The following is a 27,515-nucleotide window of genomic DNA, read 5'->3' as shown; positions in this document are numbered from 1 at the left end:
GGTTTTTCAAGAGTTAAGCCCTTCCAGGTTGCACAACCAGAGCCTGAAAAATATAAATGCTCCTGTCAAAAAGGCCACTCATCTCACTTCCAAAAAATAAAGAAAGAACCACTCACAGCCATTAGGATGGCTACTATTTAAAAAAAAAAAAAAATCAGAAAATAACAATTGTTGGTGAGGACATGGAAAAACTGGTTGGTGGGAATGTAAGTTGGTGCAACTGCTATGGAAAAAACTCTGGCTATTCCTCAAAATACTGAAAATAGAACTACTGTATGACCCAGCAATTGTACTTCTAGGTATATACCCCCCAGATTGAAAGCTGGGACTTGAAGATGTTTGTATAACCAGCATGATTGACAATAGCCAAAAGGTGGAAGCAACCAAGTGTCCACTGATGGATGAATGGATAAACAAAATATGGTGCATGCAAACAATGGAATAGTATTCAGCCTTTAAGTAAGGAAATTCTGCCACATGCTACAACGTGGAGGAATCTTGAGTATATTATGCTAAGTGAAATAAGCCAGCCATAAAAAGACAAATACTGCACGATTCCACTTATATGAGGTCCCTAGAGTAGTTGAATTCAGAGACAGAAAATAGAATGGCAGTTGCCAGCGGCTGGGTGTGGGAGTGATGAAGTCAGTGTTTATGGGGACAGAGTTTCACTTTGGGAAGATGAAAAGAGTTCTGGAGATGGATGGTGGAGATCGTTGCACAACAATGTGAATGTACTTAATGGCGCTGAACTGCACGGTTAAAAATAGTTTAGATGGTAAATGTTTTGCTATATATATTTTGCCACAAAAATAAACAGACATATATATTTTTTTTCAGACATATATATATTTTTAAAATTATTTATTTATTTATTTATTTTTGGCTGTGTTGGGTCTTCGTTTCTGTGAGGGCTTTCTCTAGTTGCGGCAAGTGGGGGCCACTCTTCATCACGGTGCGCGGGCCTCTCACTATCATGGCCTCTCTTGTTGAGGAGCACAGGCTCCAGATGCGCAGGCTCAGTAGTTGTGGCTCACGGGCCTAGTTGCTCCACGGCATGTGGGATCTTCCCAGACCAGGGCTAGAACCCGTGTCCCCTGCATTAGCAGGCAGATTCTCAACCACTGTGCCACCAGGGAAGCCCCAGACATATATTTTTTTCATGCACAATTTCTATTTTTTTTTGTAATATCTTTTTTTTTTTAATTTATTAATTTAATTTTGGCTGTGTTTGGTCTTCGTTGCTGCGTGCGGGCTTTCTCTAGTTGTGGCGAGCGGGGGCTACTCTTCGTAGTGGTGTGCGGGCTTCTCATTGCGGTGGCTTCTCTTGTTGCGGAGCACGGGCTCTAGGCGTGAGGGCTTCAGTAGTTGTGGCATGCGGGCTCAGTAGTTGTGGCCCACGGGCTTAGTTGCTCCATGGCATGTGGGATCTTCCCGGACCAGGGCTCGAACCCGTGTCCCCTGCATTGGCAGGCGGATTCTTAACCACCGCGCCACCAGGGAAGTCCCTGTAATATCTTTATTGGAGTATAATTACTTTACAATGTTGTATTTGTTTCTGCTGTACAACAAAGTGAATCAGCTATATGTATACATATATCCCCATATCCCCTCCCTCTTGAGCCTCCCTCCCACCCTCCCTATCCCACCCCTCTAGGTCGTCACAAAGCATTGAGCTGATCTCCCTGTGCTATGCAGCTGCTTCCCACTAGCTATCTATTTTACATTTGGTAGTGTATGTATGTCAATGCTACTCTCTCACTTCTTCCCAGCTTCCCCTTCCCCCACTGTGTCCTCAAGTCTGTTCCCTACGTCGACGTCTTTATTCCTCCCCTGCCACTAGGTTCATCAGTACCAGTTTTTTAGATTCCATATATGTGTGTTAGCATATGGTTATTTGTTTTCCTCTTTCTTTCTTACTTCGCTCTGTATGACAGACTCTAGGTCCATCCACCTCATTACAAATAACTCAATTTCGTTCCTTTTTACAGACATGTATTTTTAAAAAGCAAAGCAAGACACTGGGTTTGGAGGGTGGGGAATGGGGTCTTAAGCATGAGCTGAACAAGGTAACAAAGATGATGAAATGGTCCTGGGTGATTGCTTGTGAGAAACAATTTTTTTAAATTTAATTTAATTTATTTATTTTTTGGCCACGCCACGTGGCTTGTGGGATCTTAGTTCCCCGACCAGGGATGGAACCCGGGCCCTCAGCAGTGAAAGCACCGACTCCTAACCACTGGACCACCAGGGAGCTTCCGAACAATTTTTTTCTTTTTAATTCCCGAAAGGCCCCTTCTTGGCTCCCAAACCCTTCTGGAAAACTGACAAGATCAGTGGACCTTCCACTTAGAAATACACAACTTGGCATAAAATTTCTGGGACTTCCTATAACCTCTGAAAACCACCCGTTATCTCCTGGTTGAACAGTCCAGGGGAAAAACAGAGGAAGTGAGAATCAGGAGAGCAGTCATCCATCGTCAGTCATCCTCGGGGGAGAGAGAGGAGTGGCCCAGGGACCGGGGGTGGGGGCTGAGGATGCCCCGCTTCCTGTCCTGGAGCTGGTGACTCATGGATGTTCACTTTTCAAGAAGCCGTGGATGGAGCTGTACACTTTTGTACACGACTTGTACACAAATGGTGTATGTTACCTCCATAAAAAACAAAACAGCAAAACAAAGTATTTTAATATCCAACCTATAAGAAAAAGGTTTGGCAGGAGATTCTCCAGAGCATTGACAATGGCACGCATATCTACCAAGTAGGACCATGGCACCCCCCGCTATGCCAAATGTTTTTGTACTGCTTCAACTTTGTGTTTTACAATCACTATAAATTCTTTTGTCATGGGGAAAAAACAATCAAATCAGTAAACGTTTTTTTCCTGCCCACTAGTGGGTTGTTTTTTTTTTTTTTTTATAAATTTATTTATTTATTTATTTTTGGCTGCGTTGGGTCTTGCTGCACGCGGGCTTTCTCTAGTTGCGGCGAGCTGGGGCTACTCTTCGTTGAGGTGCGCAGGTTTCTCACTGCGGTGGCTTCTCTTGTTGCGGAGCACGGGCTCTAGGTGCGCGGGCTTCAGTAGCTGCGGCTCGCGGGCTCTAGAGCGCAGGCTCAGTAGTTGCGGCGCACGGGCTTAGTAGCTCTGCGGCATGTGGGATCTTCCCGGACCAGGGCTCGAACCCATGTCCCCTGCATTGGCAGGCGGATTCTTAACCCCTGCACCACCAGGGGAGTCCCACCCACAGTGGGTTTGATTAGAACTTTCTGCCACAATGGCAGTGTTCTGTATCTCTGCAGCCCAATAGGGTACCCACCAACCACATGCAGCTACTGACCATGAATTAATTAGTTGATTTACATCTAAATGGAAATTGCCGCTGGTGGCTAGTGGCTATAGTATTGGACAGTGCCAGTGTAGGGCAGAGCATAAGGGCGTTTATTGTAATATTCTTGTCACCTTTCTGTAGCTTGGAACATTGTTCAGATAAGTCCATTTTAAAAAAGAGATCTATTTTAAAACCTCAAGAGGAGTAGAGTAAGACAAAGACCAGACACAGATGCTTTGGCATAATCATAAGGTAGCTTTATTAAATTCCTTTACTTTCTAAAAAACGATTACAAAAAGGAATACTTCATTTAAGTGTAATACTGTCTTTATGGACGTACCGTGGTTGGAAAGTGAAGTTAAAGGTCATGAATACACGTGAGAAGAGAGTGGGGATCAGAGGCAGGACCCCCTGTAGCCTACCATGCCAAGTCCAGTGGGTAAGCTAGGGAGAAGGGAACACAGGGATAACTATGGACTTATAGGGGGTGTCAATGAACTGCTTCTAAAAGCTTAAAATAAACGCACCCACCAGCTCCAGGGCCAGACACGCAGGCACATACTCTTGTACCGCTTCTCAAAGCTGCCCAAAGCTGTGGCCTTCTGTCAGCGGTCATCCCCAGTCAGCTTGGGTTTCGTTTCCTCGCCATTTACACATTTACACACACACACACACACACACACACACACACACACACTGGGGTGTCTCTCTTCTTTGACCATTCAAGCTCTCTTGTCTTAGGTACCATCCCTTCCATCAAAATCAAAGCAAGCCAGACTCCATCAAGCCAGGAAACCTACTTTTCTAGGAGAGAAGCCAGCACTTGGCTTTACTGAATGAACGTGTAAGTGCCGAGGGCTTGCTCTGTCCTGCTGGGGTTTTGGCTTCCTCCCCAGCAGCTAAGCTGAGAACTGAACAAGAGAGGGCAGGACACCTAAGGACTAGGGATCTTACTCCCTGGTCACAAGGCACTTTTCGAGGCTCGGAACCTGTCCTCCTTCCCCCCTCCTTTTTTTTTTTTTTTGGTCACAAAAGGAAGGAACAGGAAAGAAAATTTTGTTGAGATTCTGGGGACAAAATAGGCCATTAAGGAAACTACGTGTGTCGGGATAGCCCCATTTCCAGCAGGCTCTGTTCCAGGCAGCTCTGGAAAGCCTGTACGTTGTTAAAAAAAAAACAAACCAGCTGGCCCTTGTTTGGTTTTCGGCAAAGCCCTGTCTCTTTAAGTTTGCACTGGGAGCCCTTGGGGGCAGCCAACTTTTAATCGAGCACACATGGAGTTTTTGGAACTGGTCCTATGCTTTGCCAACAATCTCATGCCCTGTTTTCTTTCCTTTGAGGAGAGAACTTCTGGAGTCTGGGGAGAAAAAGGATGGCCCCGTTACTGGCGTTCTAAGCCTAGGGATGCAGGGACCACTCTGGGGACCGGATTCATTTCCTGCGTCTCCACATCTAAAGGATTTTCTAGGAAAATGAGTATTTGCCAGGGCCCCCATGTGGGGAGGGGACGGATTTCTGGGTAATCTCTCGATATGAACTACTTGCACACCTCGGCTGCTGGGTCCTGAGCCCCCCCACCTGAATGGGGGCGTGGGAGACGCTGGCAGTGGCAACATGAAGGCAGAAGAAACGACTAAACTTCCTGCCCCGGGTGACAAAGACAGGGTCTGCTTTGTGAAGAGACCAGAAGAAAATTCCACCAAGAAAGCCGTCTGGGGAGGGGGAAGTGGACAAAATGCTATTATATACCGAACAATTAAATGTAGGGGAGCGAGCAGGGGGCGCATTAGGCCACTCCAGACGTGATCCGTGCGTAATCACATTGAGGATTAAAATGAAAATATGCGATTCCAGTGACTTTCAAATTTTCCCCCCTTCCCCGAACATGATTCAGAAATACAATATTTTTCCCTCTCACCCTCCTCCATCCTTAATTGCCAGTTGATTGTTCTCAGCGTTCTTCGCAAACCCACGCCCCAGCATCAGCCACTGGCGCCAATTTATATAAGAATTTAGCTTCGGTCTGCACTGCGGCTGCTTTGAACCGGGGTACTGGGAAAAACCTGCTTTCGGCTAAAGTCTCAGCGCTGTTGGGGGCTCCCTGGGGAAGCAGAAGAGAACCCCACTTGCATTTGAGACTTGGGCCTTGGTGGGTAGAGTGGGGGCCGGCCAGGGAGGGGATGAGGGACCAGGGATGGTTCTCTCTGGGGCTGCCTGGTCCCCGGGAGAGGCGCCTCGGGCCCCTCTCACGGCTACTCTTCTGCAGAGGATGACGCAGGACTCTCTTCATCCGACATCGGGGCAAACTGAAACGAGAGGCAGAATTCCTTTTGTTTGGCATCCTTTCCTGTGCTATGAGGCGCCGACTTTGTTGGCTGGCCCCGCGCCTGCAGTGAGTGAACAAGGGGCCTTGGTTTCTTGGCCTCAAGGAGGTGACGTTGGGGAGATGTTTCGGAGCAGCACACAGATGAATGCAGTGGAGGGTTTTTGCCGAGGGATAAGGGGTGGAAGGCAATGAAAGTGGAGAGCGGGCGGTTGGGGAGGGTGACGTCTGAGCTGAAGGATGTTAGGGGTCCAGCCAAGGGGCAGGGCGTTCCAGGCAGAGGAAACAGCAAGTGCAAAAGCCCTGAGGCAGGAGCAGCGATCAGGCCAGTGTGGCTGGAGCAGAGTGAGCGAGGGGGAGAGGAAAGAGAGTGGGGGGAGGTGAGGGGTGTTGAGCCAAGGCTTGGTGGGCTCTGGAGATGACTTTTGCTTTTTTCTCTAAGTGGGGTGGGAGCCCCAGAGGGCTGTGAGCAGAGGAGGGGTGTACCCCGACTCAGGTGCTCACAGTGGCCTCTGGCCGCTGTGGGGAGAACAGAGTGGAGGTGACAGTGAGGGTGGGAGCCAGGGAAGCAGAGCGGAGGCAGTGGCAACGGTCCAGGGGGACAATGATGGAGGAGTGGGATTCATCCCTCAGGAGCCCTGGGAAGCAGGACCCCGTATCAGACAGCAGGACACCACCCAGCCCCATCACCCCCCATTTTCCAGTTGAGGACGTGGAGGCCCACAGCTGATCCCAAGGGGACCCCCTGAGCACCACGACTGAGGCTCAGGGGTCCTGACACCCTACGGAGTGAAGACGGAAAGACTCGGAGCCTCAGGAAGAAGCTGGAAGCCAGTCAGGAGCCAAACGGCTTAGGTCTCAGCAACCTTTTCTCTCCTAGACCATTCGGGGAATCGCTGTGGTTGACGCCCACCACGCCACCCTTGAACCTGGCCCCAGACGTGCCTGGGGAGGCCGGGGCAGGTACAAGGTAGGGGTGAGGAGGAGGGGGCAGAGCGGCTCCTGCCCGTGGTCTGGATTCAGACCCCGAGGTCTCTCCGCCCCTTCCTGTCTGTGAGACTTTGGGCCAGGAATGTAACCATTCAAAGCGTTAGCTTCCCCACCTGAAAAATGGTAATAGTAACAGTACTTTATGCAACTGAATTGGGTTATTGTGGAAGGTTCCAGAAATCATGCTTGGGAGGCACGCCAAAGTCCTCTGTGTGGTAATTAAGAGCATGATTTGGAACTAGACAGATCCGGGTTCGAATACCGTGATGCCAGCCATAACCAAGCAGTCTCAGCTCTCGTGCCTTATTTCCTCACGGGGGCACCGTGAAGGTTCAACAAGCAGCTGACCATGCAGCCCTTGGGATGGTCCCCATACACCATCCCTCCCCAGAGCCCCGCACCCCCTGCCCTGCCCCGGCCGAGACTCACCGAGCACTTGATGTTCATGCGAGAGTACAGCATGGATGCAATTTCACTGTGTCCTGCATCCAAGGCCACCATCAAAGCCGTGCTCCCGTCCTGCAAAGCATCAGTTGCTATGCTGACACCCTGCGCCATGTTCCCGCCCTCCCCGGACTGCGCCTGGGTGGGGACTCACGCGGTCGGTGATAGAGATGTCGCAGCTGGGCACAGCCAGCAGCAGCGCCGTGATCTCCTTGTGGCCGTGCTCGCAGGCACACATGAGGGCCGTGGAGCCGTCATCATCTTGGACGTTGACGTCCGCCTCGCAGGCAAGCAGGGCTTTGACCACGTCCACCCGCCCGTGGCTGACCGCCAGCATCAGGGCTGTCTGCCCTGCCTGGGTAGGGCAAGGAACAGCTTGTGGAACATTCAGGCCCCAGAGCGTGACACCCCTGCTCTGGAACCATCCATAGTTCCTGAGTACTCTGACGCTAAGAGCACCTCCACTCACGGGCCTCCTTCTGTATCTCAAATAATCCTTCCTACCACTGGGCCTTTGCACTTGCTGATCCGTCTTCCTCCTGCTGGCTCCTCCCTCCGGTCTCAGCTTAAATGTCTCCTCCTCGGGGAGATGCTCTGTGCCTCCCCACCCCTATGCCCACTTAAATCAGATTCCTAACTCACAGGTGCAAACGTAAGTAAAATGTGTTGAGCTAAGAGTTGTACACTTTTCTGTCTGCCAGTTAAACTTCACTGTAAAAAAAAATCAACGTCCATCAGTGGATGAATGGATAAAGAAATTTATATATCCATACTACAGAACATGATTCATCCTTAAAAAGAAATGAAGGCCTGAAGCATACTGCAACGTGGGTGAACCTTGAAAATCTTATGCTTCATGATAGGAGCCAGACACAAAAGGACACAATACTACATGATTCCATTTATATAAAATATCCAGAACAGGCAAATCCATAGAGACAGAGAGCAGACTGGGGGTGGCCAGGGGCTGGGGAAGTGGGGATGGGAGTGACAGCTGTGGGTGCCGGGTCTCCTATCAGGGTGTAAAGATGTTCTGGAGGTAGACAGAGATGGGCGTTGCACAGCATTATGGATCGACTTGTTCACTTTAAAAGGGTTAATCTTATGTGCATTTCACCTCAATTTTTAAAAAAGTAAACCACCTGGGCATACATCTGGAAGGACGAAAACTCTAATTCAAACAGATACATGCACCTGACTGCTCATAGCAGCACTTTTACAATAGGCAAGACTTGGAAGCAACCTAAGTGTCCATCGACAGATGAATGGATAAAGATGTGGTACATATATACACAATGGAGTATTACTCAGCCATAAAGAAGAATGAAGTAATGCCATTTGCAGTAACATGGATGGACCTAGAGATTACCATACTAAGCGAAGTAAGTCAGAGAAAGACAAATATGATCATATGATACGACTTATATGTGGAATCTAAAAAAATGACACAAATGGACTTATTTACAAAACAGAAACAGACTCACAGACATAGAAAACAAATTTATGGTTACCAAAGGGGAAAGGTGGGGGGAGGGATAAATTAGGAGCTTGGGATTAACAGATACACACTACTATATGTAAAACAGATAAACAACAAGGTCCTACTGTATAGCACAGGGAACTATATTCAATACCTGGTAATAACCTATAATGGAAAAGAATCTGAAAAAGAACGTATCTATAAAACTGAATCACTTTGCGGTACACCAGAAACTAACACAACACTGTAAATCACTTATACTTCAATTAAAAAAAAAAAAGTAAACCACCAAGAAAAAAATTTTAATTAAAAAAAAATCAGTAAAAAAGCAAGGAGGGTCTGCCTGTTTTGCACCATGGCAGCACCTCCCCCTTTTCCTTCGCTGCAGTAAGGCTGCTGCTAATCTCTCCCCTCCTCGCTGTCCCCACGGGGTCCTGGCTGCCCTGCTCTTCTGCCCAGACACCCATCCATGCCCCAGTCACCTCCACAGTCTCCCAGCTTCTGCTCCCCAACATACAGCCGAAGGGAGATTCCAAACCAGACAGCAGCCCTCGCTCCCGCCCTGGTGGCTTCCCGCAGCCCTGAGTCCAAACCCCCGCTAAGCCTCCAATGCTCGGGCTCCTGGAGCTCCTGGCTGGCTAGTGAGCTTTGGGAGGGTGGGGACTGTGCCTGCTTGTCCAACATTTAAGTCCCCAGCGTCCGGATGCTGGTCAATGAATTACCAAGCAGGATGTGGGATGGTGTCGGCTTAAGAAAAGCTGAGGACCCCCATGTCTTCCCACACCCCCATTTCCACCATGAGGTCCTGTATCAGAGGCACCCTGGCAGGCAGGTCATTAAGAATGGGGCTCTCAGGACTTCCCTGGAGGTCCAGTGGGTTAAGACTCCGTGCTTCCACTGCAGGGGGCGCAAGTTAGATCCCTGGTTGGGGAACTAAGATCCCACATGCCATGTGACACGGCCAAAAAAAAAAAAAAAAGAATGGGGAGCTAGACCCCCAGGTTCAAGTCCCCCCTCCTCTAGTTTGACCTTGAGGAAATGAATACGTCTCTGAGCCTTGGTTTCTTTGCCTGTGGAGTGGGGATTCTCCCCTTGGGCTTGGGTATGGCCAGGACTTAATAAATGGGAAGAGTTATCCCGGTCTGCAGCGCCGAGGGCCCGTACCTGGCTGGCTTTGGCATTGACATCGCTGAGCCGGAAAAGCTGCAGGACAGTCTCGATGTCATGCTGGGTCTTCAGGGTGGCCAGGGCGGTGAGCATGATGGGGCTGTAGCCGGCCCGGTTCTGCTTATCCACCTGGCAGACACCTGACGGGAGGGGACCAGAAGGACATCAGGCCTCAGACACCCCTGATGCTGGCCAGGTCTGCCTTAAGGCTGGGGGAGGGTCCCCGAGGACCGGGCCATGTCTCCGCCATCAGACTGGAAGCCTTGTTCACGACCATTATGGGCACTGGGTATCATGCCTCCTCCAGCAGTCTAGGCCTGGCCTCATTACTCCTTTTTCTTGGACTGAGAACCCCATTCTGGCCTAGGGTCTCCATCTCTATTATGGGAGGGGCTCCTAAAGGTGTAGACTGTGCCTCGTCCATCAGACTGGGGCCCCCTGGATCCTGGCAGCCACATTTAGGGCTGAAAGTAGGAGCTGTGTGTCCCCCATTGATCTGGAAGAGTCCCTAGTCAGTCTCCTTCATGAGACTGTGGGCTCTGCCTCCCACATCAGACTGACTAGGGGGCTATGTCTTCCCCATTACACTAGGGGAAAGCAAATCTCTTCATGTCGAATTGAGGACCACATCTTCTCTCCAAGCCCCAGGCCAGAGGCCACATCCATGTCCTTCCCTCAGACTAGGGTTCCAGAGGTGTCGCCTTCATTATACAGGGGTCATGGGGGGGGGGCGGGGGAAGGGCCACATGTTTCCATAAGACCATGTCTGCCTTTTCCAGTACACCGGGGCCACAGGTGGGGCCTGTATCCCCCTCACCTCAGACTGGGAGAGCAGCGTCTCCCCCAGCAGACGGGGAGGGCGGCGTCTCCCCCATCAGACCGGGAGGGCGGCGTCTCCCCCATCAGACCGGGAGGGCGGCATTTCCTCCATCAAACTATGAGGGTGGCCTCCCCCACAGACCAGGAGGGCAGCATCTCCGCTGGCCCTGCCCCGCCGGGCTCACCGCTGTCGAGCAGCTGCCGCACCACGGGGAAGTTGGCGTGGGACACGGAGTAGTGCAGCGCAGTGTTGCCGTTGCTGTCGGCGATGTTGACCACGTAGTCCAGCAGCCGCGCCGACATGGCCCGGAAGGTGACCAGGTGGCGCCGCACGAGCTCCGGGTGGGCATCGCTGCGGCAGGCCAGGCGCAGCCACTCCTGCAGCACCGTGGTGTAGGCCACTTTCTGGATGCAGATTGGGAAGGAGAGGGGTGTGAGGGCCACGGAACCCCACCCCATCCCAGACGAAGCCCCCCCAAGGGGAGTGCAGACACCCCCACCCCGAACCCGAGCCTTGAGGGGAAGCATGGGCGCCCCACCCCAGTGAGCCCCCCTGGAGGAAAATGTAGTGTCCCCTGCTCTGGACAAGAACCCTAAGGGAAGTGTAGACACTGCAGTACCAGGCACGCCCCCAGGAGAAGGTGTGAGCATCTCCACCCTGGACGTGACCTTCAAAGGCAAGTGTAGACACCCATCAAGGGAAATATGGCAGCCCCTTCCCTCAAGCCCTCGACGGAACAGGAACCAAGGCTGGGTTTGCCAGCGGGCAATCATCCTTGGCCCCTCCCTGGAGCCTCTCCAAAGACCAAGACTCAAGCCTCGGAGCCCCCCACAAGCTCCCAGCTAGGATCCTGGGGTCCCCATGATCCAAAGCACAAGGAGACACTGTGGACAAGGAGAAGCCAGGGTGAGGGTGGAAGGGACAAAGTCCCCCCGCCCCTTTCAGGCCCAGGGCCCCACTGTACCAGCTCCCGCTCGGTGAGGGCATTGGGGTTCTCCAGGTACTTCTCCAGGGCCAGGCAGGCTGAGATGAGGTCGGGGCTGAGCTCCATCCTGCCGGGGGCAGACAAACGGGGAGTTGATCTTGGGAGCACCCACCTCAGCCTCCTGGGTGCCCCCCACTCCCCACATCCAGCTGGGGTGCTCGGAGAGGCCCTCAACACTCTCCACCAAGGCACTCACCCAGTCCTGCCAGGGCTCACCTGAGCGGTAGAATCTCAGACCCCCTTCCCCGGGGACATAATTTTACACGGCACCCCAAGGGGCAGACATGGGGAGCACACAGACCCCAAGAGAAAGTGGACACGTGGGTCAAAATTTATTCCAAGTGGCCAGTGGCAGATGGAAAATCTTTCTCTGAGGACAGATTTTTTTTTTTTTAATCAGGGAAAAAAAAGAGACATACACAGGATGGACAGGTGTGGCAAATGTCCCAAAGAAGGTAGGTGGCTTAAGGACAGACTTGGTCTGCCCCTTAAACCCAAACCTGAACAGCCCAAATTGCCCCCATCAGGCCCTTTATCAAAGCCTCCGGACCTTCAGATGCCCAGAAGGAGAAAGTGCTTGTTCACTAATTCAGACTAAGGTGGGCATGACTGATGGGAGGTTCCCTCAGAGGGTTTGAATGGTGGGATCTGAGGCAGAGGTCACCCCAGGCCCTGCCTAAATCCCTCCCACACAGAAAACTGACCGGATCTCCTCTTCCGCACTTGATCCCGACGCCCCCTCAGCTGTGGGCGCCTGCTGAGACTCCCGGGACAGCTGGCACTCCTCCCGGCTGGTCTTGGCCTTTGCCGTCTCCTTGGGCCTGAGTTGGGGGGCTTCAACCACACTTGGAACCCTCTCCTCCGGCTCTGGGGCCTCGTTCTCTGTACTCTCATTGTCCGAGAAGTTCTCTGCTGTGCTGGAATCCTCGGATGAGGACTCATACCTGGGGGAGATGCTGCAGGTGGTGGGGGAGGGGCACTTGACCTCTCTGGGCCTCAGTTTCCCCATCTGTTAAATGGGGGTAATGGCAGTATCTAGCTCACAGGGCTCCAGGGATGCAGCTTATAGCACCTGGCACACAGTAAGTGATCAGTAAACACTGGCTGTGATTGTGATCATGCTTGGGGGGGCCAGGGAAGGACGTTGCTTTTCCCTTCCACCCTTTGGTACCTCTTACACTTTGCTCCTTACACAGGTGTTATACTGATTCAGACCCTTGCCCCACTGCAAATAGGACCCTCATGCTTCTTGCTACCTCCAAACACATCTAAACTTCTGGGCCTGGCATTCAAGGCCCCCAACTGGCCCGGTTCCCCAGGCCTCCCATTTTTCACGTCACTGCTTCCTCCCACCCCTGAGCCTTTATCCAGGCTGTGCCCTCCACCAGGAGACCCCCACCCCTCCCACTCTGCACCTCGCAAGCTTCTGCTTGTCCTGCAGCACATGTGTTCCCCTCCGTCAGTTATTTCCCTGGGCCCCCCACTGCCTGAGCATCCCCCATCATTGCTCCAATCATGTTGTGTTGGGATCGCCTATTAGGGCCCAAGATCGCAGTGGACCAGGAGCTCCATCAGGGCAGGGAGCCGAGTCCGGCACCTCCCGGGGGGTAGTGTGGTGCAGTGGTTGCAGCACAGGCTCTGGAGCCAGCCCACGGGGCCTCGTTGTGCCTCCGTTTCCTCATCTGTCTACCGTGCTTTGGTTATATGAATGAACCAAAAAGTGAGGGGCTCAGACCAGGTTCTCTCACCTGCCATTGACCCCCACGAACTGGAGGCTCCTCTGGTGGGTCTCAGGGTCTGCGGGCTCCTCTTTCCGCTTCATGATGGACGACACACCTGCCTGGGGCCCTCCTGGTGGGGGAGCGTGGTGTCGTGAGGGTCTCCCAAAGCCAGACACCATGCCGGGCCTCTGGCACCTGACCCTCTCTGTGGCCACCCCCATTTACCTGCACCCCCGGCCTCCTCTGACTCCGACTCCTGCGGGGCTGCTTGCCTGGTGGGCTCCCTGTTGGTGGCGTCGTGGGCAGGCACCAGGCCTGTGTTCTTCTCTGGCTGCGCCGGGGAGTCCCCCTCAGACTCCGGGGGGGACAAGGATGACTCTGCAGGAGCCTGTGGGAGACCTGAAGGGGCAGGAAAAGAGGCGCTTACCGTGGGTAACAATAGCAAAACAAGAACAGTAACAATAGCTACCTCCTCGGGGGCAGGGGGGGTCACATACCCCAGGCCAGGTGCTCCAAGGGCTAATTCTTGCATTATTTCATCAAATCTTCCCAGCCCGTGCAGAAGTTGGATTATTACCGATGAGGAAACTGGGGCACAGAGATTGCCTGAGGTCACCCAGCAAACAAGCAGCAGAATCCATTCCAACCCTGGTTTGTTGCCTGCCTCGCAGCTGGTCAGGGTCAGGGAAGACTACGTGACCCCATAATCCTGGCTTGTGACCCCCTCCGACTTCATATTGAGTGTTGTCCGGAAACTATAGCCAAGCATAGTGGTCATGGTCGGGACTCATATCTCCCACAGAAGAGCTGTGTGACCTCAGGCAAGTCACTTAACCTCTCTGTGCCTTGGACAAACACCATTTCCTACATCATGGCGTTGTGCAGACTAAAGACAGTAACGTGAGGGAGAGAGATTAGAACAACACCTGGACATCAAGAGCACCTGAAGAGCATTTGTTAATTCAAGAGAATTGTAAACTATATTTTGATAAGATTTAATATTATACTTATTTTTAACGGAAGTAGGGTTGTGCTGTAGATAACATTTTGTATTTCACTTCCTTCTTCGTTACTTAACATAAAGCAGGGGACTTCCCTGGTGGCGCAGTGGTTAAGAATCCACCTGCCAATGCAGGGGACATGGGTTCGAGCCCTGGTCTGGGAAGATCCCACATGCCACGGAGCAACTAAGCCCGCGAGCCACAACTACTGAAGCCCGTGCGCCTAGAACCCATGCTCCACAACAAGAGAAGCCACCGCAATGAGAAGCCCGCGCACCACAATGAAGACCCAACGTAGCCAAAAAATAAATAAGTAAATAAATTTAAAAAAAGAAATTAAGCAGGTGTTCCTTTTAATAATCACGAAAAAGAAACAATAAGGGCTATTAGAAAATGAAAACTAAAACCCCACCCAGGTGGAGTTTCAGTTTGGGCCAATGAAAAAGTTCTGGGAATGGAGGGTGGGGACAGTTGCACAACAATGTGAATATGCTAAATGCCACTGAGCTGGACACTCAAACATGGCTACAATGATACCTTTTATGTTATGTGTATTTTATCATCATTAGAAAAAACCCTGCCCAGTTTGGTCTGAGAACAAAGGTGACATTATAGGACCTGGGTCCCTAGGGTGCCCACTGCACAAATGGGAGTGGCCTTGGCAGACAGCTCCAGCCCCGGATCACCATCCTGGAGCTAGAAACAAAAGTCCAGTTGCCACTTGGAGTGGCTGCCCGGGTCTTGGAACCCACTCAGGTTCCCCCCCACAACCCCTGCCCCGGCCAGGCCACGTGTGGCTTCTGTGTCACCACTTCCCCAGGATGTCCCCTTCCTGCCAACTGGCCAGGGGCTCTGCAGACCAATTCATTTTAATTCCCTTTAACGGTTAACTTTTTTTGACATCCACAGTATCTACTTCCTCAAGTCCATGGGCGACACTCAACTTGAGCTAAGAACGGGGAGTAAACACTCAGCAGAAGTAAAGCACATCGAACGGATAAGACATTGGCCATAAATGCTTCTGACAGCGCCCCAGCCCAGTCGTGCCAGGCGGATTCCTGAGCGGGGAGCTCCAACTCCCATGGGGAACCAAGAGCAAACACCGGGTTTTTATGTGAATCTCCAGATTTTTTTTTAAACCTTGTCAATAAATTCACATCAAACAAACAAACAAAAGCACTGAGTGGAATGTATCAGGAGGCAGATGGGCCACTTCACAGTCTCACTGTTGCCCGAACTCAGGCCTCCTGATGTAAACACCTGGGAGGTTTGTTACTCAGCAAATCAGACTATGCTCAGTGAAAGAAGCCAGTCACAGAAGGACAAATACTGCATGATTCCACTTATATGAGGTTCCTAGAGGAGTTAAATCCATAGAGACAGAAAGTAGGATGGTGGGTACCAGGGACTGGGGAAGGGGATGGGGAGTGAGTGTTTAATGGGGACAGAGATTCAGTTTGGGAAGATGAGAAAGTTCTGGACACGGATGGTGGGGATGGTTGGACAGCAGTGTGAATGTGCTTATTGCCACTGAACTGGACACTTAAAAATGGTTAAGAGAGTAAGTTTTACGTTATATGTATTTTACCGCAATTTTTTAAAATGTGGAAAAAAAAAAAAAGTGAAGTGGTGCAGCTCTATGGCCCGTTCTGCCCGGAGGGAAAAGCATGGCTCCTTCCAGCTTGAGAAGTTCAAGGTCAGACACTGCAACACTAAAATAACAATAACAAAACTGATAACAGTTATTGTTGTTATTCTACTGGGAGATGGAGCAAACTGTTACCAAAATTTATAAGGAAGAACAAAAGTCCATGGCCAGCTAATTTTACAAAAATGGGCAGGGATGGGGAAGCTGGCTTAGGAGAGAGTAACACATATTCCCAAAGTCACAATAATCAAATCAGCAGGGCATGGTTGCAGGAAGAAATGGGCCAAAGGAAAGGAGATCCAGCACAGACCCTGTCTGAAAGAACTTGGGGTAAAGCAGAGGGCTTTCCACAAATCAGTGGTCAAGGGTGAGCTCTGTGGGGTGGTGTAGGGAAAGCAGCTTACTCTGCCCAAGAAAAATCAGGCTGGATCCCTACCTCACACCTTATGCAAAAAATAAACTCCGAAGGACTAATATGAAGGCACAATGACAAAGCTACAGGAAGAAAATGTGGCAGAATATCAGTGGCCTCAAGAAGGGGAAAGATCCCTTTAAAAAACCCTCTGAGCATTAACCATATATGAAAAGTATGAGGTGATCTCACTTAAATGTGGAATAAAAAAAATGAAAACAAAACAAAAAAACTCATAGATACAGAGAACAGATTGATGGTTGCCAGAAGCAGGGGATGGGTGGGATGGGTAAAGGTGGTCCAGAGGTACAAACCTCCAGGTATAAGATACAGGCATACCGTCTTTTAGTGGGCTTCACTTTACTGTGCTTCGAAGACACTGCATTTTTTTTACAAATTGAAGGTTTGTGGCAACCCTGCATCGAGCAAGCCTATTGGCACAATTTTTCCAACAGCATTTGCTCCCTTTGTATCTTTGTGTCACATTTTGTTAATTCTCACAATATTTCAAGCTTTTTCATCATTATTATATTTGTTATGGTGACCTGTGATCAGTGATCTTTGATGTGACTATTGCAAAAAGGTTACGACTCGCTGGAGGCTCAGATGATGGTTAGTGTTTTTTAGCAATAAAGTATTTTTTAATTAAGGTATGTACATTATTTTTTAGACATAATTCTATCGCACACTTAATAGACTACACTACAGTGTAAACATAACTTTCATATGCACTAGGAAACCAAAAAATTGTGTGACTCGCTTTATTGCAGGGGGTCTAGGACCGAACCCGCAATATCTCTGATGTATATTTGAAAGTTGCTAAGAGAGTAGATCTTAAAAGTTCTCGTCACAAGAAAAAAAAAACTGTAACTCTGTGAGGTGACGGATGTTATTTAAACCTATTGTGGTAATCATTTTGCAGTATATACATATATCCAATCATTAATTTGCACACTTTAAATCGATATAATGTTATATGCCAATTATATCTCAATAAAGCAGAAAATATCAAAAATTAAAAAAAGAAAAATACGATGGGTTTAACTACATCAACATGAAGATTTCTATTTGGTTAAAAAAAAAAAACTCTTAGACAAAGTTAATCTACAGAAGAATACAAGCTGTGGGAAGATAGTCATAATGCCAAAAACAGGCAAGGGATTATTACCTTCTAGAATAGGAATAAACAAAATTTTTCTGTAAAGGGCCAGATAGTAAATATTTTTGGCTATGTGGGTCATAAGGTCTGCTGCAAATAGTACAAAAGCAGCCCTAAACAGTACATAAATGAATGGGCGTGGCTGTGTTCTAATAAGTTAGAATTTCATATAATTTTGCTCATATCACACAACGTTATTCTTCTTTTCACATTGTTCAACCATTTAAAAACATAAAAACCATTCTTAGCTCATGGGCTATATAAAAACAGGCAGTGGGCTGGATTTGGCCCTGCAGGCTGTAGTTTGCCAACCTCTATTCTGAAATATGCCAGGAACATCTCAAACTTGCCCAAAGAAAAATGGACAAAGGCTACAACTAAGCAACTCACCAAGGATTCTTGTTAAACTTATATGGTGATGCTCAACCTCACCAGAAATCAAAGGAATGCAAATTAAAACAAGGAGATATGAAACGAATGCAACATTGTAAAACAACTATACCCCAATTAAAAAAAAAAAAACAACAGGGCTTCCCTGGTGGCGCGGTGGTTGAGAATCTGCCTGTCGATGCAGGGGACACGGGTTCGAGCCCTGGTCTGGGAGGATCCCACATGCCGTGGAGCAACTGGGCCCGTGAGCCACAGCTACTGAGCCTGCGCGTCTGGAGCCTGTGCTCCGCAACAAGAGAGGCCGCGACAGTGAGAGGCCCGCGCACCGCGATGAAGAGTGGCCCCCGCTCGCCGCAACTGGAGAAAGCCCTCGCACAGAAACGAAGACCCAACACAGCCAAAAATAAATAAATAAATAAATTTAAAAAAACCAAAAAACAAAAAATCAAAAACGAAAAAAAAAACAAGCAGATACCACCTTGCACCAGTGTCAAATGGGCAAACAATTAGAAAGATAGGTAAAATTGTATGTTAGTGCAGGTGTAGGGAAGTGGGCACTTCAGGCCCAAGCGTGGCTGGTGGGAACGTGAACAGGGAGAGCTTTTCCGAAGAGGATAAGACAAAATCTGCAGTGAAGGTGTACATTCCCTGTGACCCAGCAACCCCACCAGAGGGGACGCGTGAGGATGACGCCATACTGTTCAGAGCGGCCAGGAGCTGGAAGTAACCCAGGGGCCCACGAAGGGGGGGATCAGATAAGAAAGCATAGCACATACCTAGGGCAGAAATCCACGCAGTCATTAAAAGTGACAAACCAGATTTATAAACATCGGGGTGGAGAGTTCCAAAATAGTGTGTAGAGAGGAAAAAATAAGAAACAGAATGAGATTTTTTTTTTTCCCCTAAAGCACAATACCATTTTAGGAAATTAAACAAGCATACGGCATATTTTTCAAGAACACTCAGATATCTAAATAAGCTTCTGGAAGATAGGTTGCAAGGAAAGATATTACAGTGGGGTGGAGGTGTATGACAGAGCAGCGGTTGCTGAATCACAGCCCATGGACACGGTTTTTACATTTTTAAATGGTTGGGAAAAAATCAAAAGAAGGATTCTCTTTGGGACACGTGAAAATTAATAGGAAATTGAAATTTCAGGGTCCACACGTTAAGTTTTATTGGTACACAGCCATGCTCTTTCATTTATGCATTGGCTAAACCTGCTTACGTGCTACAAAGGCAGAACTGAGAAGCCAAACTCATGAAAATGTATACATTAAAAATGCGTAGTTCTTTGTATATTAAATATACCTCAATAAAGCTGGGGGAAAAAAAGAACTGAGCAGAACTGAGTTGTTGCAACAGAGATCAGATGCCCCGCAAAGCCGAAAATATTTATCAATATTTATCAACCCTCAACACTGAGGGTGGAAGACAAAGGTGAAAAAAGAATTAAAGTAAAACAAGAGAGGTGCCACACATAGCTCAGTGGGGCTGGTTGCCATGAGCCCAAGAATTAGATTAACTCAGGTTTGAGCTCCTTAAGTCCAAAAGAAATTTTTTAAAAAATTTAAATCACTTGGCCAACCAGTACATGGAGGGCATGTGTGTGTGTGTGTGTGTGTGTGTGTGTGGTGTGTGTGTGTGTGTGTGTGTGTGTGTGTATGTGTGTGTGTATGTGTGTAAAGCAATTTGGTAACAGACATCATGGTCCTTAAAAATGCCCTTCCAGGGACTTCCGCAGTCCAGTGGGCCCAAGTTTGATCCCTGGTCCAGTAACTAAGATCCCTGGAAGCCACTTGGTGAGTCCAAAAAAGAAGGGGGGGCGGGTGAAGGGTTCCCATAGAAGGACATTTGCATAGCATCTTTGACAGTAAAGAGTCACCTGGCTGTTAAAAAATAGCATGTCCCAAGAATTTTTTTTGGCCGCGCCTTGCAGCTTTTGGGATCTTAGTTCCCCGATCAGGGATTGAACCCACACCCTCGGCAGTGAAAGCATGGAGTCCTAACCACTGGACCGCCAGGGAATTCCCCCAAGAATTTTTAACAATGTGATGAGATGGCCCTGGGATAATGTTAAATTAAAGAAATCAGAGAGTTTAAATCCTGGCTTTGAAAACTGTGGGCAAATTCCTTTACCTCCCGGTGCCTCAGTTTCCTCATGTGTAAAATGGAGATAAAAACACTACCCACCTCATAGCGGTGCCGGGGGTGTAAATGAATTAAGATACAAAAAGGGCATCAAGTAATGCCCTGGCCCATTGTAAGGGCTGCCTAAATGCTTTTAAATATAAAATAAAACAACACAACAAATTCCATCAGCTATATGTTGCCAGACTTGAAAAATACATATTATTTTCTGCATTAAAAAAAATCAGAAGGAAAGAAGCAAAAGTGTTGACAGCAGCTGTGTCTCGGTCGTGGTGGGTTTATGGGGCTTATATTTTGTGTTCTAGATTCTTCTGTACTTTCCAAACCTTCCACAAAGAATATGAATTGCTTTCATAGGACTATGTTTCAAACAAGAGCACAGGGAATCTCAAAGCCTTGGAGAGATCTCACTGATGCATGTGCCTGGCTATCCCTTCTCCCACTAATCTCTCTGTGGTGCCTTTGAAAGGTGAGGGGTGAAAGAGACTTTATGGGGTCTCCAGGCCTCTGCCTGCCCCACCCACCTTTGCCAGCCTGAGGGGAAGGCTGCCTCTCACCTTCCCTGCCCTTGGCTGCAGCAAGCAAATTCTAGATGTCAGAGAGGCTGGGCTCCTTCCTGCCTCCTCCTCCAGGGAGTCCTCCCTGACCTACCCATTGAGCTGACCGACCTAAAAGAACACATGGTCCAAACACTCATCAGGGACTTCCCTGGCGGTCCAGTGGTTAAGACGCCATGCTTCCACTGCAGGGGGCCTGAGTTTGATACCTGCTTGGGGAACTAAGATCCCCGCATGCCTCGTGGTGTGGCCAAAAACTAGAAAAACAAACACACAAACAGAAACCACTTGTCAAGCAGCCACCCGGCTGCTTCTTTCCTTTCACATCTTGGTTCAAGGAGCAACCTACCAGCGCCTGGTACCATACTGAACACTCACACCAACTGATGCATTTAAGATCACACTGATCCGGTGACATCGGGTTGTCAGGACCCCCAATTTGCAAATGTGGCACAGAGAGGTTAAACAGCTTGCTCAAGGGCACAAAGCTAGGGAGCAGGGAAACCAGAATTTGAACACAGGCCACCACCCCATCCAACCACCACCCACCCCATGCCCGTTTTATTTGCTCCAAACGTGTTCTCTGAAATTATTTTTCTTCACGTGTTTTTGGTGGTCTCTTTATTTGTTTGTTGCAGGGGCTTTTGTCTGTCTTGTTCACTGCTGTGTCCCCAGTGCCTGGAAGAGTCAGGCACATAGCAGGCACTCAATAAATGTCTGCCGGATGAGAAGGCATCGAAATGAATTAGCACACACCAGTTCCACCCAAGCAAGGCAGAGATTAGGGCTGGCTGAAGCAAGAAGGAGTTAAGTGAGACACAAAGAAGAACTTTCTCAGGGGCGGCAGCTTGCACAGGGTGGGGACATTGCTAGGTCTGTGTGTTCTGCAGGCAGAAGGCCCCATGGTTGCCCTGAGAGGCATGTCTGGAATGGAGGTTGCCTCTCAAGAGATCCCGAGGCTGGGCAGGGCGGGGCCTCTGGCTGGGGGCCAGGGTCGCAGGGCTGGGTGTTTGGGATAGACACAGAACAGAAGGGTGGAGTCCAGAGCTGTCCAGGAACAACATGGGGAAGCAAGAAAACACAGCTGGGTCCCTGCCCCCCAGCTTGTGCCCTCTGGTCCCTCCATGGGCTCTGGCCACCTGACATTCAAGGCTGGGATGGGGATATGGGCCCCACCTTTGAGCACTGCTGTAGGTTCAGAATGGCCTGGGCTTAGATCCTGGCTGTGTGACACAGGGCAAATGAAGCTTCTCCCCAGGCCTCAGTTTCCCCAGCTATAACAAGAATTGACCTGAAAATCATTAGTAGATGAAGCAACAAGCACTGGCTAAGAAGTTACTGTATGCACTAATTCACAAGAGTCTTAGAGGTGGGGGCCATTATTATGCCACTTCACAGATAAGGAAGCTGAGGCCCAGGGAGGTGAAGCTTCTCATTCAGGGTCACACAGTAAGAAGTGAAATTTGAACCCAGGTTGCCTGGCTGCACAGCCCACCGTCTTAACCTCCTCTGTAGGTGAAACACTTATCAGAGCCCTCAGCACCAGACTGGTATTCAATAAAGAACAGCTGTTATTATTATGAATCATTCTGGCAGCTCCTCCCAGGGGCCTCAGGACGGCGGTGGTGGGACAGCTGCCATTCTGCACATCCCACATCCCCTTTCCTGGAATGAGGACTCAGCAGTTCCTCCAGAGAGCAGCCCCTTCCTCCCTCAGGACTTGGGTGGGGCTCCTCTACCCCCAGGATCTGGGCCTGGGCAGTGAGATACACAGTGATTAGCTCAGTGATGGGCATATGACCCAAGCCAGCCAAGGAGGCCCACCCCTGGGATTTTTATTGGTGCTATCTGGATTGAGGGGCTCCCTTTCCACTGAGCTGCAAGGACAGATGCCCGAAGCGGTGGGGCCACCTTTGTCTGCCTGAGAGATAAGGCTCCAGGGTGCACAGAGGAAGAGAAAGAGGAAGTTAGTGATTCCTGAGGATATCTGAGTACCTGGATCCAGCTATGCCTGAAGCTGTCACTAAGTTACATGGACTACACATTTCCTTTTCATAGTCTGAGATTGGTTTCTGCCAATCAGGGACGATTTTTTGCCCAGCAACCAACAGCCTTGGGGACCCTCCTCCAAATACCTCCTGTTTTCTAGACATTTACAATGCGCTAGACATGAGCACACACGCTTAACAGACACCCAATTTCTTCTCATGGTCCCTAGAGGTACTGAGTCAGCAGCATAAGTGTCCCCTTTTCATAGATGAAGAGACCGAGGCTCTGAGAGCTGGTAGAAGGACAGGGCTGGGGCTGGACCCCAGCATTCAGAGGAAGAAGGAGGGACCCTCCACCATCTGCCCCAGCCCACTAAGGCTCACCTGCTGCCCCATCGCAGCTGCGCTCTGTGATGCTGATCTTCTTTACCAGGTGGACGTTGCTGGTGGATGCAGGGGGTGTTGGGAACACTGTCTCTACCACCTCGTGGCTGCGGAACACAGGGGGGCTCTCGGCCCCGCCGGATGTCGCCAGGGCCCGCAGCCCTGCCCCGTAGGGCTCCAGACTCTGGGCCCGCTGTGCAGGGGCCCCCGCAGCTGTGCTGGCCGCCACCTCTACCTCCCTCGGCCCCTCCACCACCCGGACAGTGTCCACACGGACTGGACTGTCTGGTGGCGGCCAGGCCTGGGGCTGGAGGTCGGCCTGCCGGGCCTGAGCTGCCTGCAGCTCCTGGAGCGCTTTCTTGAGCTGGGTCTCCAGCACGGCGACCTTAGCGGCAAGGGCTGCCTCCCCGTCGGGCATGCCCAAGTCCCGCTCTCGGACCCAGGTGCCCACGCTCCGGGTCTCGAGCACCACCGGGTCCTCGGGGGTCTCGGGGAGGTCCAGGCAGAGCTCGCTGCGCCCCCGGGCTCCCGCCGGGTGGCCTAGGAATTTCTGGCTCTTGAGCTGCACCGTGAGCTGCCGCTTCTCCTCCTGTAGCACCGACAGCTTCACCTGGAGCACGGGGATCAGTTTCACCTGCTCCTCCAGCTGCCGCAGCTTCCGCAGGGCCCCTGCCATCTGCTCCCGCACGTGGGCCAGGTGCCCGGCACTGGGTGGCACCGGCGTGGACAGTCCCGATCCCCGCGGCGTCGGGGGTGGCAGCCCCACGCCCACCAGTGAGCTTGTCGAGCCAGCCACGCTGGGGGTCAGGGAGCCCAGGCCGGTGGGGGTGGCCGCCTGGTCCTCGAGGCGGCGACGGGCATCCAGCAGCGTGCGCTCCACGCGCGGGTTGAAGCCGGCGCGGGTCTCCAGGGCGCCGTACTGCGGGTAGAAGCCTCGGCCGCAGTAGGAGTAGGCCGAGTGGCGGCTGTCCCCACTGGTGTTGGAGCACAGAGACTCGGTGGACGTCCACCAGGAGCCAGGGCCGCGGGGCAGGGAGCCAAGGCGGGGCCGGCGCTGCACGGCCACCCGCCGCAGCGTGTGGCCCTTCTCGATGTCGTCCACGTACTTGAGAAAGTCCAGGTCCAGGCGGTAGCCGTACGGAGTCTCCACGGAGTAGGGCAGGTCGGGCTCCTTGGAGGGGAAGGTGGGTGGGGAGGCTGGGCCGGGGGTCCCTGGGGTGGGAGCAAAAGCCAGCGCCTCTGAACACTGCGGTCCCCTCCTCGGGGCAAACTGATGCCCCTGGGAGGGTCAAGGCTTATTTGCCCAAAGGATGGGAGCCCACTGGGTGCTCAACTGCTCAGCTGTGTCTGCGGTCTCCGAGCCTTCCCCTGCCAGGGCAAGGCCCTGTCACCCCCTCAGACCCTCCCAGGGCAGGGCTGCGCCTCCAACCTCCCAACCTCCCAACCAAGACAGGACCCTGTCTCCCCACTCAGACCAACCTCCTTCCCTGGAAGACCCTGTCTCTCCCAGCAGACTCTCCAGGGGAGAGCCAAGTTGTCCCTATGCAGGCCCTCAGGGCAGGGCTGCGTCCTACCCTCAGCCTCAAGTAGGGCCCTCTCCCCTCCCCCAGGCCATGTCTCCCCTCCCCCACCTCCAACCCCAGGGCAGGGCCCTCTTCCCCGTGAGACCCCTGACCTGGGAAGGGGGCCGGCACGTGCAGGACTTGGGCCATCCTCCTGCCTGCAGACGCTCCTCGAGAGTCACCTGGGGGACTGTGAGTCAGACCACCTGCAGCACGGGCTGAGGCTTACCTGGGGAGAGGGTGTGATGAAGCCCCGAGTTGGGAATCTGCAGGGGGAGGGGAGGGGATGTGGCCACCTCTCCCCTCTGCCCCCTCCACACCCCCCCCAAGTTCCCCCTTCCCCTGGGCGTGGGACCCTCTCATAGGTGCACACCCAGCCTGGCTGTGGAAAGGGGTGGGGAGCCCCCAGAGCCTGGAACAAAGAAACCAAAACTCAGTCCGCCTGCACATCTGTCCGGCCCCTGGACAGGCTCCAGCTGTTCCCACAGCCCCGCCTCCACAAGGCTCCCGGGCCGAGGAGGAGCCCTAAGCCTGACAAGCCCCACCTTTCCTGAGCCCCCTCCCCTTAGCCCCGGCAAGAGCTGGCTGCTGGGACAGATGGGGGCTCAGGTGGACCGAGGGCTGGGGCACTCATGGGGAGACAGCCTTCCTGCAAGGCTCCGAGGAGACAGAGACACAGGGGCACAAAGAGGAATAGAGCTCAGGGTAGGGGACCCCAAAACAGAGCTGGGTCAGGCCAGGCGGTGCGGGTGGGGGCCAGTAGGGAAAGTTGGGGGGAGGCAGGGAGGAGCAAAGCCTTTCCCCTTTATGGAAACAATTTTCTCTAAAAATAAACAGTTTCGCTGCCGGGCTACACGAGAACTTCCTGCCCCCCCCACCGCCCCCCCCCACCAAGGACACGTCCGGCTCAGAGCTGGGGGGGGGCGCGGGGGGGGCGTGGCGGGGATAGAAGGCCGGGTGGAGGCCCGAGAAGTCATGGGGGTGGGGGGAGGAAGTAAGAGGGGGTGCCTGGAGGCTTCAAAGGGGAGGGACAAGCAGGGCCTCTCACTAACCTGCCCCCCCCAGCCCTGGAGGCCGGCCAGGGCACTTTTTTCCCCAACACTCCACCTGAGTTTGGCCAGTCCTTTCTGCTGTCTGACCCCTAGCCACCCTGCTGTAGAGGTCCCGGCCCATCCCACCACCAGAGAGGACCCTTTGCAAGCTGCAGGTGCTGGGGCAGTGGGTACCTGGGAGGATGGGCCAGGTGGGGCACCTGCTGGGCATGAAGGCGGGGCCGGGGCTCCAGGGGCAGCCAAGCTTCTCCTGTCTCACACCCTCCTTGCTTAGCGTCTTGCTTCGTCTCTCTCCACGTCTCTCTGTGTCTCTCCACGTCTCTGTCTCTCTGTGTCTCTCTTCACTTCTCTCTCCCTGTCTCTCCACGTCTCTGTCCTCACTTCTCTGTCTTTCAATGCCTGGAACACACAGTCACCCGATTGTAGAAAATTTGGTTTTCCAGCTGCCTGGAGGGCCATACCATGCACAACAGGGAGGTGATCAAAAATATTTTCTGCAGGGACTTCCCTGGCGGTCCAGTGGCTAGGACTCTGCACTTCCAATGCAGGGGGCGCGGGTTCGATCTCTGTTTGGGGAACTAAGATTCTGCATGATGCGTGGCGCGGCCGATAAAATAAAAGTGAATTAAAAAAAAGTTTCTGGGGACCTGAGAGAGACTGGAGGCAGGGACCAGGAACGGTCCCCGGTGTGAAATCCTGGAGGTGGAGGGTGTGAGGCGAATAACAGTAATAACTATAATCATCATCCCGGCAACTCATTTGATCATCATGACAACCCTACCAGGTGGGTAGTTATCACCCTGTTTTACAGATGCGGTGTCTGGGGACACAGAAATACACAGTGACTTGCCCAGGGTCACTGAAGGGGGAATTAGCTGGGTCTGGATTTGAATCCTAAGCCTGGTAGATTCCCCCACTGCCAGCCAAGCCACCCTTTACCCCCTCGCCACATTCCTCTGCCCATTTCCCAGGCAGAGAGACTGAGGTCTGAGGGTCTCCAGCCATCTGACCGTCTTCCACGTGGGCCGGTGACTGACTCAAGGTGGAGAAAGCAGAGGGTGGGGGAAAGTGTAATGGTGGTGGGTGTCTGTGGCTGAGACTCGTCTCCCTCTATAGGAGCCCTGGAGAAAGGGGAGGACACAGGATAGGACAGAGAGACGTGGAGAGAAAGGGACAGCACACTCCAAGAGGGGACAGGTGGGAGGCTCAGGGAAGGGGCGCGGGGTCCCGGGCAGGCCTGGATGGCCGGCGGGGTCTCCCTAAAGCCCCCCTCCCAGACCAGCCTGGACGTCTCTGGGGTCTTCCCGCTCCTCTCCCTGCCTCAGAGACGGGGGCGAGGAGGACCCCGCCCCATACAGGGTAGGGGCGGAGCCTACAGGGTCCCCAGCTAATGGCAAACAGCTGCTGCTCCCCACGCCGGCCCAGCCGCCAGGCCGAGGCCCAGCCCGGCCGGACGCCCGGACGCCTTCCCGCCGCCTGGGCCTGCCTCCGGCCCGGCCGCGTAGGAGGGCGAGGGAGGACCCGGTGGGGGAGTGGGGAGGCGGGACAGAGGTAGAAAGGAGGATGGAGATGGGAGAGGAGCAGAGGGGAGGCAGTGATGGGGCAAAGGGGCAGGGAGGTACGGATGGAGGATGGGGTTGGGGGAGAGAAGCGGGGACAGGGTCAAAGATGAGGACGGGGCAGAGGCGCAGGACCAAGACACTCAAAAGTCCGGAAAGTTTGGGCATAGATGATGGAGTTGGAGGCAGCAGCTGGTAGAGACCGACGAGATCGCGCTCCGGGGTTAGGGGTGGGGTGGGTGGGGTGGGGACCACGCTCGAACCCCGAACCGGACTCGAACCCCGACCCAGCCCGGGTCCTACTCGCCTCGCGCGCTCCGGCCGCCGCTGGTCCCAGCGTCCCGCCGCCCGTGCGTCCTCAGCGCGCCGCCGCCCGAGAGCCCGGCCCTCGGC

General features: G+C 52.2%; 1 protein-coding gene and 1 long non-coding RNA gene across 6 annotated transcripts in view; one reads left to right on the top strand and one right to left on the bottom strand.

Annotated features, from left to right (window-relative positions):
* The window catches only part of LOC103007716 (uncharacterized), an 18,369-nt gene extending 2,713 nt beyond the window's left edge, over positions 1-15,656 (top strand). The window contains exon 3 of one of the 2 annotated variants that reach the window (XR_449876.2): positions 15,170-15,656. This is a non-coding gene — a long non-coding RNA (uncharacterized LOC103007716). Of the gene's footprint in view, positions 1-2,181; positions 2,865-15,169 lie in introns of those variants that run through there. The other variant, XR_009007053.1, reaches the window with a different exon arrangement.
* Positions 3,565-27,515, bottom strand: KANK2 (KN motif and ankyrin repeat domains 2). 4 transcript variants are annotated; one of them, XM_057539713.1, is made up of 12 exons: positions 27,430-27,515; positions 24,625-24,740; positions 22,950-24,161; positions 13,485-13,658; positions 13,287-13,389; positions 12,243-12,494; positions 11,518-11,605; positions 10,738-10,957; positions 9,731-9,873; positions 7,241-7,441; positions 7,072-7,161; positions 3,565-5,635 (listed from the first exon to the last, which is right to left on the bottom strand). In XM_057539713.1, the coding sequence occupies exons 2-12, from the start codon at positions 24,659-24,661 to the stop codon at positions 5,582-5,584; spliced, it is 2,574 nt and encodes an 857-aa protein (XP_057395696.1). In that variant the 5' UTR covers positions 24,662-24,740; positions 27,430-27,515; the 3' UTR covers positions 3,565-5,581. The 4 variants fall into 4 exon arrangements, with proteins under 4 accessions (XP_057395696.1, XP_028019057.2, XP_057395695.1 ...); XM_028163256.2 differs by lacking the exon at positions 27,430-27,515 and adding an exon at positions 25,738-25,959 and having other exon boundaries at positions 24,625-24,777; XM_057539712.1 differs by lacking the exon at positions 27,430-27,515 and adding an exon at positions 25,738-25,959.

The sequence above is a fragment of the Balaenoptera acutorostrata genome, chromosome 2, assembly GCF_949987535.1.
Source record: "Balaenoptera acutorostrata chromosome 2, mBalAcu1.1, whole genome shotgun sequence".
Lineage (NCBI taxonomy): Eukaryota > Metazoa > Chordata > Mammalia > Artiodactyla > Balaenopteridae > Balaenoptera > Balaenoptera acutorostrata.
Note: the sequence above shows the minus strand (reverse complement) of the source record. Positions and strands in the feature narration are given on the sequence as shown.